This window comes from Cenococcum geophilum (assembly GCF_001692895.1).
Source record: "Cenococcum geophilum 1.58 unplaced genomic scaffold K441scaffold_11, whole genome shotgun sequence".
In the NCBI taxonomy this organism is placed as follows: Eukaryota; Fungi; Ascomycota; class Dothideomycetes; order Gloniales; family Gloniaceae; genus Cenococcum; species Cenococcum geophilum.
The window spans coordinates 1444898-1464432 of NW_027137569.1; the positions used below are offsets into that span (position 1 = coordinate 1444898).

A 19535-nucleotide genomic window follows, 5' to 3' on the forward strand; every position below is an offset into this window, starting at 1 on the left:
ATACAGCAAGAAAATTCACTTAGATATTTAAACTATTCCATTTTAAGGTGCCTGCGGTAAGGCTCTAGATATTAAGTAGTAGTTTTATAGGTGTTACCAACTGGTAAACATAGATCCTTTTATATTTTAGACATTAATATCTAGTAGGGCTACCTATAAGTCAGTGTCTAAAACGCAGTAAAAGTAATAGTATCCTATAAATAAAATGAAGCAAGGGCGCTAAGCAGGCTATTCTACTATAGGCTTAGTGGGGGCATTCTAAGAGCGAGCTTGTATGGCATAAACTGCCAATTTAGCAGCGAGATAATAAATATATACGCTCCGGATACCGCCCTTTATCTAGCTCTTTTACCTATTACTATAAAGCCTTTATTTATACAGATGCTTAAAAGCGCTCTACTTTAGTGCAGCTAAGTAGGCATGTAAACAATAAGTTAATTCCTCCTGCCGTTATAGTTATATCTATCTGATTAGCATTATTAGCTAGTGCCTCTTCCCCGCCGGAGGCTATATACCGTATTATATCCTTAACAAACCTAAATAGCGACTTGTCTTGCCTAAGCCGACGCTCTATCTTATTATATTCCCCTTATACAAGCTAAAAGAATGTCTATAGATTTTAATTACTATGTCTCTAAGAAGCGCGATAACTCAGGGAGCTTAGGTAAAGGCTTTCTTGTTAGTTAGTGGAGGTGTTAAAGGCGCGCCTACAAAGCTTAAAGGTGGTATAATATGCTGAGATTCTTTTAGAGGAGGCTATGATGTAAATATAGCCATATATTATGGCATGAGATAGGCTATATCCTAAAATTAAACGGTGGTCATCTTAAGGACTGGTTGGGGTTTGGGGGTTTCGGCATACATTACCGCCACAACGCCATACTTAAAATAACACTAACTATAGTTCCCTAGGAAGTAGACCCTTAATAAGGGTATAGCTAGAGTGGGTTGGTACCCTCCCTACTAGCGCCGGTATAATGTTAAAGTAAATTTATATAGCGTTGGAACCCTTAATAGAGGGTAAGATAATTTTTAAGTCACTTATAAAAGGGATTAGTAGACATATTTTTTAAGCCCTAATTTAAGAAGCTTCTTTAAAGGAAAAGGGTAGTAATTGGAAAACCATTTCAGCAAATGTAGGCATAAAGTAGGTGCTAAGAAAGTACTAATAGTAGATATATAAAAATGAAAATAACTTTAACACTATAAAGAAGAAGCTATTTCCGTATAAAGAGCCCTATAAACCTAGTATGCCGGACAAGTTCCTATATAATGGATCCTATAGGCTTAAAGAACTAGAGAAATTTCTATAAAAGAAGCCTAACGAATTTGGTAACAAGTAGAAGTCCTATTATACTTCCTCCTAACCCTTTCCTATTATACTAGTAAAGGTATACAATCCTACTTAGTAGATTGCAATAGATAGAATAAGCGCTAAAGAGTATATACTAGATATTATTCTTTAACTCTTTAATATATAAATCTATAAGCCTACTAACCTTAAATATAACTGGTACTTACTTAGGATATAAGTGTTTAAGCTTAGAAAGAAACTTATAGAGTTTAGGGTTATTATTATATATTAGTTGTCCTTTATCAATAATACAGTAAATAAAATCTTCTGCCCGTGTTAAGAGACTTAAGAGATTATTATAAATTATATAGAGCTTAGAAGAGGTTAAGCTAAGAGAGATAAAAGCGTAGGTTTTAAAACGTAGATAAATTACTAGGCGTTCTACAGGCATTCTATAGGCATTCTATAATTTCTTATTAAATTTCTACTTTATTTTTCCGTATAGCATTACACTTATAAAGTCTTGCCTGCTAAATTACGCTAAATCCCAAGTTCTCTATCGTCACTTAATAATCCATCATCGTTACTCCGGCTCGGTTTATCAATATTAGCAGTATAAATTCGCCCTTCTACTAGGTTACTCTAGCGTAATCTATTAATAGGGTGGCCAGAAGTCCGTAGCTCACTACTATCGTTTAAAACTACCGTCTCTTTATTACTATCTTTATTACTATCCTTTTTCTATCCTTAATTATAAGGTGTAAAATATATAACGCTAGGGTGGTATATATAGATCGTCTCCTAAGCTCTTCCTACAGACCTATAAGAATTATTAGCAATCTAATTTAGGTTTATCTAAGGTATATACATAATAGGACTTATTTAACAAGCACAGAAAAGAACTATATTTTAGTAAGGCTTAGTATTTAGGGAAAGGCTAGCTTAATCTAAGGACATTTAGAGGCAAGGCGAATGCCGCCTTTATAACATTTCCTCTACTGCTTAGCTAAAGTAAGACTAAGTTTAAAAATAGAGATTAATATTGCCTAAATAAGGCGAAGTATATCAGCGGCCCCTTTATCCTAAAGCTGGCGCATAATATCCGTTGGCTATAATTACTCCTTACTTAGTGTACTATTTATACCTAAAAGCGTAGGCTGCTAAACTAAATCTAACGGTAGCTGTTTAAATTAAAGGAGGCATTGCTAGGGGTAATTATTAGCTAAGCTATTACTAAATATAAATACCTAACTAAAATATATTATATTAGTGCGGAAGAACTAACGCACCAGTCTCTAGCTTTATAAGCAGTACTTAGCTATTATTACTTATTAGATTATAAGTAGTCTTAATACTTTAGCTCTCGTTAGCATTAATATAAAGAAGCTTATATAAACACCGCACACTTTAATGGCTAGAGAAGTTTATATAAATTTATTAACCGGGATCGTGTAAGTTACTTTAAGATTAATATTTCTGCCTAAATTTATATAACGTAGGTAAAAGCAATGCCGCCTTCTAAGCGCTATACTACGGTTTTTAAGGCATATAGTATAAGTAAGAAGTTAGGAGATAAAGCTGCGGCGTATTTAGCCACCTCTAATATAACTAAAAAGAAGTTTAGAAATATAGTTTCCACTCTATCTAGAACTAGATAAGGGCTTCTATATACTAGTGTTTAGGGGTAGCCCTAATAGTTAATTATTGTTTAAAGTTAATAATCTGGCTAAGCCAAGTTTTACGCTTAGAATTAAATAGGGGATTTATTTAATATTATAAGAAGAGGCTTAGATACTAGATACTAGTAGAGGTATTAGCCCCTTAAATTACCTAGAAGCTATAGGCGGTAAAGAGATTATCCTATAACTATTAATGTGACTTAATGTTGCGGCGAAGCAGCTTACGTGATTTAATATTTTTAGATTAGAGCTATGCTTTTAGCGTTAGTCCTATAAGGGCATAAAGGGCGCTATCGCGTAGTTTTTTTTGCTCTATAGTACTTATAATTCCTAATTCTTTTATACTGGCCCTAAGCTCTTACTAGCTATGCTTTCTCTAGTTAAGGACTACTCGTAGCTGTCTAATTCTAAATAGGTAGGAATACTATCTTTACCTACCTAAATATCTGGAATAGAAATTTCGCATCCCTATAATACCTAATTATATATATATGGTGGTGGAAATGCATCCGTTTTTAGGAGTGTTTTACCACCACTTTTAGAGGCATTCTTACCTCGCTTATGCCCTATCACATCGCCGCTTTAAAGAGACTCTGCTTACTTAACATGCCTACCCTACCTCCCCATTACCGTAAAGGAGCCAGAAACGTCAGCAACACTCCTTAGCGCTTCCTATAAATTAAGTATAGCGCGGCCCTTAAAGCCGGTTATGGGCCAGCGCCTACTTAAAGAAGTGGTCGGCCTATCCTCTTATCGCTCTCAGTACCTTTACTAAACCTTAGTCTTACCACCCTTTCTAACTATAGCTCTTTATCTTCCTAATACTAACCACTTACCTACCCGTTACACTCGCTTATTAACACTAAAATGGCAGCACAAGAATTAAAATAGCTGCTCCTGCCCTAAGGACGGGGAAAAGAGGAGCACTATATACCGCCGCCGTTTAGTACGCTATCGCTAATTAAAACCTATACTTACTACCCTCTAGAAGCCCAGACTTTAATCTAGAGGTAAGCTATAAATTAAGCTTAGATATATATTTAGACCTAGACACTAATCTGGATATAGATATTAAACTAGGCACTAGTATTAATTTGGACTATAGCCTATATATAGAATCTAACGCGGAATCTAATATAGAATTAGATTCCGAAGCTGAGGAAATACTAAAGGATATTGCTTAGTTAGGGAAGGAAGGACCTATAAAACTAAACCACATTTCTTATACCCAGAAACTATAGAAGAGAAAAGGGGAGTTCTAGAAGGGGTAAGATTGTATATCCTCCGCCTACCCATAATTACGCTCTTCTAATTGCTATAAACTAGGTACTGTCTAAAGATTAAAAAGAGGACCTAAAAAACCTTAGATATCTAGCTACGTAAATATAACCTGAAGGTGTTTAAAGCGTATCTTTGCTAGCGGAAAAAACATTTTTAAATTAAGAAGGAGAGCTTAATGCGAAGCTATTAGAAATGAATTAGTATATGCTATAGAGACCTTACGCGCCATAAAATGGACGGTAACGTGCTAACTAATGTTTATAATGTATGTCTTCACTATATCCTCTCTTATGTAAAGATATACTAATAGCTATAGAAGTAGATCTCGAGTCTAGGGCTTAATAAATTGGAAAAAGAGAAGTATGCTATATTTATCTAGGACCTTTACGCTATCCTATACGCTCTCTAGGTAGATAATACTAAGCCTCTATATAGCTTTATTTAAGTCCAAATTTCACTTCTTCTCCTTCTTAGCGTAGCTATAGCTATAAGACTAGGAGCTTTTATCAAAAGCGCTAGTGCTAAAGGCAGCAACAAGGCACTCTAGTTTAAAAACATTAACGTTATAATTGTTTGTAGCGAAAAAGACCCTAGCTAGAGTATAATTATAGTGAATATAAACCTAGAACATATTAAGAATAAGGAAAAGGATAGTAGACCGTAAGTTCTATACCTAGACTGTACTATATCTCACTAACCAAATATAGGAAGAAATTTACTTTCCGCCTTAAAGGACTCCCTATATTCTATATCATCTTATATATCTTAGCTATTGGTATTAGGTAGAAGGCATTTCGAGATAACTTTATAAGTATTTAAGATATCTTCGGATTAAAGGTGTTGGTGTACTGAGACGTACTATATATTAAATAGAACGACGAAGTACTAGCTTAGCTATTCTTCTATAATATCAGATATATAACTAGGGGTGTTAATATTCTAAAAGATAAAGCCTTTTTATACGCAAAGTACCGTAATATATTTGTATAGTTAGGGCTTATTACTAGGTTTAAAATCGCGCTAGAGCTATACTAATTGCGACGGGCTTTGGGTAAAAATATTAATAGTAGGTTCACTCTACTATTATCCCTAAGCTCCGTTTATTCTATACTAATACTATAGATAGATAATATCTCTCTAAAAGAGTGTAACTAGACTATAGGCCATCTTGGTAGTATATATAAAAAGTACTATATACCCACACATATTGCGCGTGATTACTAAAGTATTTATTTTAGGAGTCCTTTATAAGATCTCCTTATTAAATCCGTCGTAAGAATAGGCCTATTATAAGATTAACGCGTACCTACTAAGCTTAGTAATAATTAGGTTAAAGAACTCCGGAACTACCCTAAGCTTAAAAAGCTTTATAGCGAGTAAGAAGAGCATAAGAACTAAATCCGTAATATAGGCTTCCGGCTTACTACTAAGGCCATAAAAACTAACTTATATTAGCAATATAAAGATACTAAATAAAAGATCGGCATAATATATTAAAGATTATATTGGGAACAATTAAATAAGGCTATTTATAACTTCTATAATTCAGCTAATACAATTAAGATTGCCTAGCAGCTTAGTAGGAAGGGTCTAACGGAGGTGCTAATATTGCCACGAGTTAAGTTTAAAATCTAAAAGCGGGCCACTATCGCCAGTATGCTGTTTAAGCCATTTAAAAATGATAACGCTCGCGTTAAATTCATCTAAGCCTTAGCCTAACTATGCTATTAATAAGAAACGCCTTAACGCAAAATATTAAAACGAAAGAACGTAGATTTTGTTCTCTTTAATACCCCCAACTTATCTCTTATAAGTAAGCGAAAGAAAGCTATATATGGCTTAGAGCGTATCTTAAACGAAATTTTATAAAAGAGTTAAAGTAATAAGACCCTAAAACGAAAGCGGATTACCCTAAAGCCTAACAAAATTAAAGCTATTTATTGTATACGCCTATTTCCTATAGCGCTTCCTTACGCGGTGTGCCTTATTTGTATTAGTAATAATAGGTTTATATATAAAGAAAGAATGCGCCTAAGACCACGAAAAGATATCCTTAAAAAATATATAGAAGGGCATTTCCGACACCCTAAGTATTAGGGAGAATTTAAATGTTGCCACCCTAAATATTTAACGTAGCTAGAGGGGATAATGCATTTTATAAGATATGCATATAATGTTTATAAGGTATCTTACTAATACCTGCTAACTTTATTCCTATTTGCGATTATAAGGCTAACTGGAAGGATATAAATAGTATTAAAAATAAAAAGGTATATATTATCCCTAAATTGTTTATAGCTAGCCTTAATAATAGCTTTGGTAATTATATCGCCCCCCTTTATAGCTTTAGATACTATTATAAATATAAAAGGAAAGGTGGAATCTTGTAACTCTTAGGCTATAGGAATATTAGCAATTTATATAAAGCTATATCCTAATATTAGTATGCCCCGTTCCCTTATTAGGATATATATAAACCTAATTTAAAGCCTAGATCCGGATTTTAACTCTATCTAATAGAAAAGGGTCTAGTTTTAGCTCTACTTAGGTGGTATAAGTCTTAATTAGACTTAGCGGGGCATCCTAATAAATAGCTCTTTTTTGGGATAGTAGTACTTTATATACTATAAATACGGTCTCTTTTATGCACTTTTATGCACGTTACTTATAGTAACTTCTTACGAGCTTATAATTGTTATTGCTCTTAGACGCTCTATAAGGAATTAACCTTATATATAAAGTAAGCTGTATAAGCGCTGTATAAGTGCTATATAAAGGCAGATTCCTTACTAAGGGTCTAAGGCACCTAAGATAATTATTAAGATAGGTTTGCCCTCCGCTCTACTAGATAGCTAACGTAGACTGTATTATTTTATATATTGTCTATACTAGTCTTCTACTTGTAAGAGTAAGGGAAGGTTAAGCGGGTAAGTAGGGAATTAACGATATATAATATGGCTAGAGGAAGACTAAGAGAGTACGCTAGAGTGTTATAGGCTAAAGTAAACAGGTAGCTGCTATAGGGCTATAGGTAGGGCGCTTTACTTCTAGTCTGCTTTTACTATAGTGTGTAGTTGGTTATATAAGCATGATTATAATTATATATAACGGTAATTAAAGCGGCTTGCTATAGGATGCTGCCACTATAAGTAAAGAGGGTGGCCGACCCGTACCGGCCATACCCTTATTTAAGAGTTGTTTAATTTTTAACGTAAATAAAGAGAGAAGTTAGCGTTTAAACGCGCTTTTCGCTATAAAATAGTAGAGGTAAAGGTTGGTGGGGTGGATACTAAGAGTTTCTAATAGTGGGGTAAATGCTAGCTAGGACTAGATAAGGATCTTTATAAGGGAACTTTAGGGTAGAAAATTTGTTTCGCAATCCCTAAATATATAGCGCACTCTCTATAAATCGGCTAGTTTAAATAAGGGACCTGCCATAAGTAAAGCCTGGCAACGTAAATACTACCCTCCTTTATATTCGTCTTTATTACGGAGTCTATTATATTAATAAAGCGTCCGCGATCCCTTAGGTCGCATATTTAGTAGTTTTTTATCTTTCTATAAGCGTAGTTACCTTATTACTGTAGGGTATACCAACTAGTGTTTATACCTTATTAGCAGTAGGAAATAAATTAACGCTTAACTTTCGTATGTTATCTTATTACATTTAATACAATTTTAACTTTAATTAAATATAGTATTAAGGTTATATAATTTAACCCCTTTTAACTTACTTCCTAAGCAACGGTTGTTTAAAACTCTTATATAAGGCTAAGCTTATTATTACTATTACCATTATAAACCACGTCCGCGTCTAGGTTAATACCACCCTATTATCTCTAGAGAACTTTAAAGAACCTATATATTAAATTTCCCCTTAATTTTATCTTAAACGAATGTGTTACTCTCCAAACTCCTATTAATAAGTCCGCCCTAAACCTAACCCGTCGTCGCAATTATCTGCGGTTAACTCTTTTAAGATAGACTCTATTACTAACGCCTCTTTTATTACTTTACTAAACGGTAGTTAACATAGTACTAAAAATTTTCGGTATTAATAGTGCTAGTATTCTACCCCAGGTAAATAGCCCTTATGGCTATATTAAGAAAATATATACCAGCAGCAGCTACTAATAGATAGCCTAGACTAGTTTAATAAATAACTATATATTAACCTATAGTGTAATAGAAAAATTAATTTACTAAGCTACTATTTTATTTTGCCTAACTAATAAACCTTACTTTTTAGTTCTTTAAGGATAGCGGACTAAGTATCTTTAATAAGCTCTTTATATTCCTTAAGGTATTTTCTAGTAAATATAATATTGCCTACAGACCTATACTAGTGTCAGCTTTAGTTTATATAAGTACGCCTTTAACATACAACGCAACATCTATTATCTTTATCACGATAGTAGATGTATATATTTTCAAAGTACGTATAAAGCTAAAGATATCCTAGCCTATATACTTAAATGTGGCCTAGTTATAAGCACCTAATTAAGCCGCCTGACTGATCTATTTATTAAGCTCTTTGTAATACTTGCTATAACTTTATAGAGGGAGCTCTAGTGCTGTAAATTCGGCATTTGTCGTGGTTAATATCTAGGCAAGCTTTTCCAATGCCGTGTTAAGGGCTTTAAGCAGTTCTATAAGTTTAGGTATAGGGCTTTAGCTTAGAAGGCCTCTGGCTATAAGGTATAGCGATTAACTTAACTAAAAAATAGATGTTACTAAGTCCGCTAAATTAGAAGTATTTTTTATTAAACCTGTTATTTTATCGCTTATTGTATATTAAGATAGGGTATAACTTGCTGGATTTACCGCGTTAAGCTATATATATAAAGCACGCTCTTATCTTTAGTTATCGCATTATTTAGGCCAGACTGCCGTAAGAATAAGTTATACTAGATATAGAGATGGTAAGTACGGAAGCTATAAGAATAGCTAGCGGGGTTAAGTAGGGTTATGGTATAGATCTATGCCTATTAAGAGCGAATAGGAATGTATATATATAGCGTAAACAACATTCTATAGGCTAGATAATTAAAAGATAGAGCTATTCTAAGAATGCTATGGCTGCGGTATAAATGGACCTTCTATATACTATTAAGTTGCGATAATAAATTAAGTAGCTCTAGGAAGCGATGCCGAAATATGAAGTAGTAGAAGAGTTTATAAAGACGTAGGTTATATAATTGTGTTTTTTAGGTATAGCTGCAGCAAAAACTTATTTAGTAGATATAAAGTAAAAAATGTATTATAACCACCTATGTGCCACACAAATAATTAAGAGCCCCTTTTATAGCCTATCCTAAGTTGGCCTAATTAAAAAGCCTACTAGGCGCTGCTCTATTATAGCTTAAGGCTGGTATATACTAAGGGTCTTACTACTCTTCGTTATAAAAGGTTTTAAAGGCTATAAATTATACCAACTTAAAACTTAATTTGGTACTCTTTATTAATGTAATACCTTAATAATAGTAAGGCGTAAGCCTAGGTATATAATTGCTATTACCTAAGTAATTTAGTTAGCTGTTCCCTTAATTTTAGTTATAAAGTGCCTTTTATTATTCTTTAAAAAGATTAGAGGACGTTAGTATTGCAAAGCGACACTGTTCTTCTAACTTAGATAAATCGCTAGATAAACTAGCGTGGTTTAAATAGGCGTATCGCGTAAAACTATTATATAGTAGAGCATTATATAACTAAGCGCCCCTTATAGCTGGGCGTTCCCCTTTATTAATAGTTCTCTTAATTCACTTACGGGTTTCTTAAGACTATATAGCATATTGAAACCATTATCCCACGTTGTTTAAGTAGTACGTCTTAGCTTAATCGGCTATAATCTGGATTAACGCTTTAAGACGCTTTAAGAACGACGAGGAAAGAAAGGTCGTAAGCTATAATGCTATGTTTTAATGACTTTAGCACACATACTATCCTGGCTTAGAAGGCTGCACTAACCTATTAAGTTTAGCGGGCTATAACAAATAATAGGTAGATCAGCGATTAACCCCGCAATTTTAGATTGCGTTATATAGTATATTATCTAATTAGTATCGTTAATTCGTTTTAACCCGGAATAAGTTATTTGCCCTTTTATTTATTCTATAAATGTAGAGGAGGGAACTAGCTCTAAGCTATACGCTATATAGCTACTTTTAGCGGCTAAAACAGACTCTAATTTAATTAGTTAATTATGGCCGCCTAAATGGAGTAAAAATTTATGGGTTTATTCTTCCTTGTATGCTAACCACTACCTTTAATTAGATATATAAAATAACTTCTAACTTATCTTAAGACAATAGAGTCTCTAACCCCTCGCAGGAGCTTTATAATCTTAAGGTAGTAAAGGAATATCCCCTACGAGGATTATAGACGCTATATTAGCTTGCTTCGCCAATAAGCTTTATATGTAGTCATTGCGACTATATTAAGAAGGCAAAGCTTGTAGCGACACGCGATAAAAATTGAAATGCTTTTTACTGTAATGCGTGTTATAGTTTACTTCTCTTAAAATATTAATAAGGTCTATAATACCTAAGCCCACTAGGCTTTTAAGACGTTTTAAGTATTTATAAGTTGCAGCTGTTAAATCGGTCCTCTTATGATTACCCTCGAACTTAAAAAGCTACACCTTATCTTATATTCGCCGCCACCGAAGTTAAACATTAGTTGGCCCCCTAACCGACTAGTAGGAATAGTTCTATTAGAAAGGTAAAGTTCTTAGCTATTTAGCAAAAATAGTTCAACTATATATTCCCTAAAATACTTTAGCTGGACTACGGTGGGATATATATAGGTTGATAATAAATTTAGGTTTTAGATTAGCTAATTGCTATAAAACATTTTCTAAGTATGCTTTAGAAGTGCAACTCTTTACCACTACCTTATATTAAAGATCTCGCGGCTAAGGATTTAGTACCTAGGCTATTATATACATTCTTATAGTATATGCCAGAAAAAATTATATTTTAAGTATTAAATAATAGTACTAGATAGTACCGGTAGCTCGTATATAAAATAGGCTAATTAAGTGGCGTTCTTTAGAGACTGGATTTTGCTATATATAGCTTAGTCTATCTATTAACCATTCTCTCCTATAGTCCATCTAATTTAGTATATCTCAATAAGGGTATAGCCAGAGCGGGCCGGCCGCCCTCCCTATTAGCCCTAGAGATACGCTAGGTATGCCGAACTAAGATTAGTAACTTATAGTCTGTTACCTTAGCGGGCTTAGATATAATTCCATTAGTGCGGATTTTCTTACCTTAGCGAGCTTAGACGTGATTTTTTAGCTAGTATTGGAATAACCTACGCCGTCTTCCAAATTGCAAAATCACGTCTAAGAGCGTTTGTTAAAAGTATAAGTAAAAATCCGCTAAATAGAGGTTACGGATATCTAATTCATTTATTTATATAACACGTTATTATTACTATATATAGTTACTTTTTTTTTTAAGACTTAGGGCTTCTAAATAGTATAAATTTTATTATATAACTATCCATTAGTCCTAATATTAATTTTATTAACGACTTAGTTAATTAAGGCATAAGCATGGTAAGAAGGTCGCGTAAGCCTATATAATTGGATTGTCTATAAACAAGAATCTAAAGCTAAAGAAAGGAAATAAGAGGAATAGAAGCACCGCTTAGAGTTATATACAATCTTCTGGTCACGTGATAGCAATTTAGGGCAATCTGGGGCAATTTAGGGTAATGTGCTAGCGCCGTAATAAATATCTGTTTTCCGTCTTTTCCTTTTTTAAAACCTTGCGTAATGTACAGAATCTATATATTATAGGCTGTAGCGGCTATACTTATCCTAATAAAGTAATAGGCCTTATAGTACTAAAATTGTAAAGGCTTAGTCAAAAGAATAGAATCTATTAGTAGCCAGTAAATGATAATTCTAAGATAAGGACTAGAAGAAGGTCGAGGAAAGGATATATTTATCCCTTAATACGGCAAGGTCCTTTGCCAAGTTCGCTTATATTAACGACTAGATTTAATTAGATATTTATATTAACCTAGCTTTTTTAATTAGTTAATTCTTATCAATAACCTAAGGACCTAAATTGCCATATTAAGGGATATATATAGCGCTAAGGCTTGGCCGAGCCCCTAATTAGGGTCTGTAACAGTGCTGTAACAAAAATCATTAAATCCATTACTCCGTATATTGTCTATATATATCTAGTACTTTATAAATTAACCTTCTATGTTGATTACAGCTTAATAACGCTCTAGTGGAATATATAGGTACTATATAGAGCGTATTTTATATAGAACGTATATTCTATACGCGTTGAGGTAGATTTTAGTATTATAATGCCTATTACTTTATTAGGATAAGTCGATTATAGTAGGGACCCCCCCTTGCTAGCGTTATTATAAACATTATACGCTATACCTCCGTACGTAATATATATATATTTAAAGGCGGTATATTATGCTAAGGCTTACCTAGGCGTAATAGATATAATTTAGGTAAAGTTTTAATGTTCCTTTTAGTTAAAACTAGGGTGTTAATTAAAACCCCGTTAACTATATTAGCCTATATAACTTCTCTTAAGTACTTATATTATAGCTTTCCTAGCTATACTATAAAAGAGCGTGTATATATACAGAGTCTCTTTACTTAGCACCGTGTTTATTAATTCTCTATATTATTTATAGTACCAATTTTTAGGCACTCGCAGCAGCCTAGTTAAATAACGAGGATAGGCGTAATATAGACTTTAGTTACTTAGATAAACTTAAACCCCTTACGGACTTATACGCACTTACTAAAAAGTTAAAGCAAGAATGTATTAAGAAAAGGTAGAAGTATAGTCGTAAGAGCGAAGAGACTGTTATACTAAGGGACGTATTTAACAAGATTATTAGGTAGATTAACATTTTTAAGTAAGTGGGGAATATTGCAGTCTAGTACGATCCGGTTTATACTGCACTTCCCTAGGTAGGGATCCGCTTAGTATTACAGGTTTATATAGCACGGAGCTATTAAAAGAGAAAGTAGCTAACTTCCGTATAGATTGCAGTGAATAATTATAACAAGTTTAGTGGAGTAGTAGAAGGTTTAGCATAGATGGCGGAGCTAATCTATCGCCACGCCGTTCTTGAAGATCTTTATCTTAGACAGATATCTAAAGCTGCGGAAGAGCTATAAAGGGCCTTAGTAACACTATATGTAGCCGTCTTAATCTATCTAACTAAAGCGAAACAATACCTCGAATAGGGCTTCGTAAGTTAGTATATCTCTTTATAAGCTTAAAATATTAACTAATAAGATTAATAAATAGAACGTATTTTTAAGAGCGGTCTCCTTACCAAACCAGAGTTTAATATATATTTAGATGACATTCGTATAGTATAAGACGGTGTCCGTCAATATATAGCTCTTATTAATAAATATAGTCGGTATAAATGCTACTAAATTACCCCTATATACTAATAAGTGTATATTTAAATTAGTTCCACAATTACGCGAAATTAAAGCGTTTGCTAGTAGATATCGATACGCCCTTATAAAGGATAGACAATAATCTAAAGGATATTTAAGATAACCTTTAAGGCGAGTGGTCCACTAAGGAAATAAAGCGCTTACTTATGGCCCCTAGCATCTAAGCGCACAGAGATTTTACTATAGGTATCGCCCGAACTATATATTTAATATCACGAGCAGATAAAGTAGGGCGTGCTTTTAGGAACCGGGTAATAGCTTCTCTTAAACCCCGTCTTTAAGAGATAAAAGAAGGAGAGTGTGTCCTCTATCCTATAGCTTTATAGAATTCCTAGGTCGGGTAAGAGTAAGCTAGTAAAAGTTATTTATGCATTAACTTAAAGCCATTATAATAAATATTAACTTTTCCCAAGTTTGATCGTAATTAAAGACGCTCTTAATAGCTTCTATGCCGGCTATAATCTATAACTGGTTTTCTTTTACTCTTTACGGAATAGGGCTAAACCTAGGCGTTTAGATCCCGCAGTAATACTTACTAGCTTTACTAGGTAGCTATCTTCTCTAAAACCTAGAAAGCCACTACTAAAGCCCACTCTTAATCTTTATAAGAAGAAAGAAGTTAAAGGATTTATATCTGGGTCGCTGCGGATAGAGGAGAGCTGCGTACTTATTATCTAGCTTATTAAGTAGTATCTACTAATAACTATAGTAATAGACGCCCTTAATGAATGCAACTTAGGGAAGCGGTGTAATCTGCTTAAGATACTAGAAAAGATTCTCCGGGAGTCCTCTAGATTAGTTAAGATGTTTGTCTTAAGTCGCAATAATTATAACATTATCTTTTGTTTATAGCGCTATTTAAACCTAGGGATTAAGTCTAACAGAAACAGCGATAACATTGCGGTCTTTGTGAAGGATTAGGCAGAACGGCTTATTAAAGACAGAGAACTATTGTAATATAGTGATTCTTAGACGGAGATGAAGGAGCTTATTATAAAAAAGGTAATTAAAGGTGCTAGCGGAATGTAAGTTTCTTGACTATAACTTAAATTAACAGTATATTAATCTTATTTCTAGGTTCCGCTAGGCAAGTATGTAATTATAATACCTCTACTTGTTTAATATGGATGCTAATATCTATAAAAGTCTTAGTCGGCTTCCTTTAGACTTGGATACTCTCTATGCTAAACTTTACGACGTCCTTTTAAATAAGCCCGGTAAAAATTAAAGAATCGTTTTTAGGAACGTGCTTAGTTGGCTATTATACGCCTAGAGAACGCTAAAGACTACGGAATTTCTAGTAGTAGTCTTAAAAATTCTATAAAGTAGCAATAACGCCTCTGTTCCTAAAGATCTGGTCCTTAAGCTTTACAATAACTTCGTTATCTTTAACGCCCAGTTAGACACATTTCGCTTCGCCTATCTATTAGTTAGGGAGTTTTTAGAAAAGCGGTAAGAATATATACCTATAGTAACTAATACTTTAGTAGCGGAAGTATATCTCTAGGACTTAGTCTCTATAAGTCGGAACCCTATAATTAACAAGTTTATTTCTATATGTAGCTAGCGCCTAACTGCGAAGTCACCTAAAACTAATAGACTTAGTAAATACTCCAATGTTTACTAGGCTGTACACTATTAACTAGCGGCTAATAATAGGACCTTAGGCAAACTAAAAAGCATTTTTCAGTATTTTATATCTAGTAATGGCGGTATACCTTCTCCTATTAGACTATGGAGTGCTTAACTCCTATACTTCTTACAGAAGTCTAACATTATATAGGAATTAAAGCGCTAACTAGAAGATACTGTAGTAATGCTAGCTTTAGCTCCTATAGCAGCTTAGTTTATTTTATATACCTTTAATCTTCTAGAAATACTAGAAGATTTAAAATATAGACCAATTTTATAAGCGCGCTTTATAAATAAGTAATGTCACAATGCTGCAATAAAGTAGACTGAATAACTACGTTATAGTATAAAGAGGGGAAGAAGGTGGAAAGGGGGTATTGTATATAAATAGTAGGGCCGGCCGCTAAGTCGCTAGTAGTGGGCCAGCTAATAGTAGGGAATAGTACAAGACAGTATAAAACAGTATGCGTTAGGTCAGTGCCGTAATAGTACTCCTCTCCCCTAGACGGTTTAGTCCCCAAACTAAATAGATAACTTAAAAATAGGCAGTATACGGGGTTGCCTATTTTCTACCGCAAAGATATTAGTTCCGCTTACCGCCCTTAACTAAACTAATAGCGATTTTTTATGCCGGGCATGGAAAATCTTAATTAGTTAGTTTAGTAAGTAAGGTTAGTAGAACTCTATACCGCCACCTAAATTAGTCCGTATGGCGTTTTTTAGCAAGAATTTAGCTAATTAGACAACTTTAACCGCCGGTTAAAGTTCTATAACATCTTAACCACCATAAATTTTAATACGGTGGTCGGCCGTAACCTTAGCGTAACTTTTCCTTATCTTGTACCTAGTTTAGGGGTTCTAGCTTCTTAGGGTGTTGCTTATAGAAGCGCTATATAGCTTATTCGCAACCCTTTAGGTCTTCCTCTAGCTGCCAGGTTATATCCTTATAATATTTCCATTTAATCTTATAAGTTAGGCCCTAGGGGTCTTCGTTGTATATATTAAGGATTTTCTTAAACTCCCATTTGTTTTCTATATTGCCGTTATTGTCTCTTTCTACCACTCGTCCTTATACATTACGGCGCTTTATAGTATTAATATTTGCTTAGCTAGGAATCTCTTTAGCAGCCTAGAGGCGAACCTTAGATATATAAAAGGATTTATTTACTTAGATATGGTCCGGGAGGTCTACTATAACTACCCCTTAGTATACTACGAGTACGGGGTATGGGCCGTCCCATTTATCGTCCCATTTCTTTTTAGGTCTATTTATCTTTATATTTTCTAAGCTAACTATAACTATGTTACCTTTATAAAATAACGCGCTCTTATCCCTATGGATATTAGTATTATCTTTATAGCGTTACTATAAAATCCAGGCTAGGGCCTTAAGCTATATTAATATCCGCTTAAAATGGTTGGCCACAGAGTTTACGTGGAAGAACTCCTTCTTTACTTATACTAATAGTGTTAGTAGGTAGGGGCCAGCAGGCTCGATTCTAAGGCGAGGGTTAAAGCCATAGTTTGCAAAAAATAGGGAGATGCCTATACTCTTATTGACTTAGTTATTTATAGCAAACTCAGTGAGCAGTAGGTAGTTAACCTAGTTGTCCTATATAAAGCTAATAAAAGCATAAAGGTATTTATTTACGGCAGCGTTAATAATTTTAGTTTAGCCGTCCATTTCTAGGTACTAGGCTAAGCTTAATTGCAAGCTTGTCTTAAGGCGTTTACTTAGTTATCGCTAAAAGTCGCTAATAAATTATATACCGCGATTGGAGATAATCGTGCTTAGTACACCGTAGAGCTTATATATATTATTAACAAAGCCATTAACTAACTCCTCTATTAAGAGTCCTATTACTAAAACGAGGTATTACATTTTAGTTAGGCGGTCTATAATAATAAGGATATATTCGTATACCTTACTATAGCGTTAGCATACTAGCAGCGTTATAATATAGTTAATTAAGATATTAGTCTATGGGCGGGTAGGTAATTTTAGTAGCTTTAGAAAACTAAGCGGGGCAAAACAGGGGGTCTTAGTATAAAAGTATAGGGCATAGTCTTTAATGAAGGTAGCCGTAAACTAGGAGATTCCTAGCTACTAGTATATTCAGTTTAAGAGGTTAAGAGTTTTAACCTAGCTAGGGTAACTAGCGGGGCCGCTACTATAAGAGCGATAGGTAACTTTTAGGCGGAGGTCTAGGGCGTTAGGGATAAAGAGATGTTAGTAGAAGTAGATCTGTCCGTTAATAATACTATATTCTAACTTATCGCAATAGAGTAATTTCCTAATTTTCTTTAGCTAATGGCGAGCTTTTTAATTACGCAGGGCTGCTACTATATCTCTTGCGAGTTTGTTCTCCTAGTATCCTAGCCAGATTAACTTATTTAGTAACTTTTTGGCTATTTTAGGGTCTAGAGCGGCTATAAACTCCGCGTTATTAGAGTTACGGGACTTATATAGTAATTCTTCTAAGATTATAGGGTTAACTTTTTAGGGCGGTATAACAACTTAGGCTTAGTGGCGGAGGCGTTTATTATTAGCGTCCTTGGGCCTTATTCCTAGTAGCCAGCTTAGGGCGTTAGGGAGCGTNGCTTTNCTNNTAGGTCTATATATAATTANAAAGTTAAACTATAAAAGGAACTCTGCCTACTAAACTTAGCGCTAGTTTAGCTGCTTAGTAGTTATAAACGTCTATAGGTTCTTATAGTTGGTAATAATTTTAAATAGCTCCTTAGTCCCTTATAGCTTAGGACGCCATTCCTCTAAAGTCTTAATAATAGCTAGAAGTTCTTTATTATAGATCTTGTAGTTATATTCTGGCGCGGAGTACTTTACAGAGAAGAATGCGACCAGTCTTAATTTTCTGTTATTATTATACTAGGAAAGGACTCCGCCGAAAGCCTAATTTAATACATCTATCTCTACCACTGTTTTCTTTATATAGTTATAGTATACTAGTACTAGTGCTAAAGTAAAGGCTCCCTTAAGGGCCTTAAACGATTTAGCTTGTTCTAGTCCCTATAGCTATCTAATATCCTTCTTTAGAAGTTTTGTTATAGGTATAGCAATAGCAGAGTAGCCTTGGATAAATTGTTAGTAAAAGTTCGCAAAGCTGAGAAATTATTATAGTTCTTTAATTAATGTTGGGTCCTTCTATTTTTATAAGGCCTGTATCTTCTTAGGGTCTATAGTTATGCTATTAGTTAAAATAATTAAGCCGAGGTATTTTGTTTTAGTAGAGTAGAACTTAGACTTATTAATATTAATCTAAAGTCCAGTATTGCCGAGTCTTTAGATGACTTTATTTACATACTTAGTATGCTTAGCGTATGTTTTAGAAAAGATAAGGACGTCGTTAAGGTAGGCAGTATAGTAGTTATTAAGGGCGTTATATAGAATATAGTTAATATAGTTTTGGAACGTAGCGGGTGCGTTATAGAGGCTAAATAGTATAACTAGTATCTTATAGAGTCTAAACCGGGTAATGAATGCTATAAGCTATTTATGGCCCTCCGTAATCCGGATCCGGTTAAATACAGCAATTATATTAAGTTTAGTAAAGTACTTGGCGCTATAAAGTGCGTTAAGTATCTCGCGGATTAGTAGTAGTAGGTATTAATTCTTAATAGTAACTGTGTTTAGGCCTTAGTAGTTATAGTAGATTTATACACCGCCGCCAGGCTTAGTAGTAAGGAGAAGTAGTACGGCAGCTAGTAAGGTTAATTTGCGGATAAAACCCTTATCTAGTATTTTATTAATCCACTTCTTTACATACCTAAGTTTAGTAGGTAAGAGTAGTCTATTTTTATAGTACGGGGCCTAGTTTCCGGGGGTAATCTTAATTTTATGGTCCTATGGTTGGTAAGGGGGTAGCTTATCTATATTTTTAGGGAGAAAGTGCTTAATATATTTACTAAACTCCTTTAGTAGGCGTTATAAAATGTCTTTACGGGTTAATCCTAGTTTGCCTTTTAGGAATTTTTTAATATTAGTGTTAACTATCTTCTAACGTAAAAGCTCGGGTTTGGTTTTTAGATTTATCTTAAGGAAGTTATAGAAATAGGGGGGGAGCGCTTTATAGGCTTCCTTTATTATATAGTCGCCTTCTACTAGCTAGCGGAAAGACCTTTTTAATAGGTTCAGTACTTCTATTAGGCCTATAGGCAGCTC

At 34.0% G+C, this 19535-nt stretch overlaps 1 protein-coding gene across 1 annotated transcript; it reads left to right on the forward strand.

The window, feature by feature from the left end:
- Window positions 1–4354: 4354 nt before the first annotated feature.
- On the forward strand, window positions 4355–5241 carry K441DRAFT_712441 (uncharacterized protein). Its single transcript, XM_067653919.1, has 4 exons — window positions 4355–4519; window positions 4853–4914; window positions 4962–5029; window positions 5128–5241. Exons 1-4 carry the CDS (start codon window positions 4487–4489, stop codon window positions 5160–5162), a joined length of 198 nt encoding a protein of 65 aa, XP_067506517.1. The 5' UTR covers window positions 4355–4486; the 3' UTR covers window positions 5163–5241.
- The last annotated feature ends 14294 nt before the right edge of the window (window positions 5242–19535 follow it).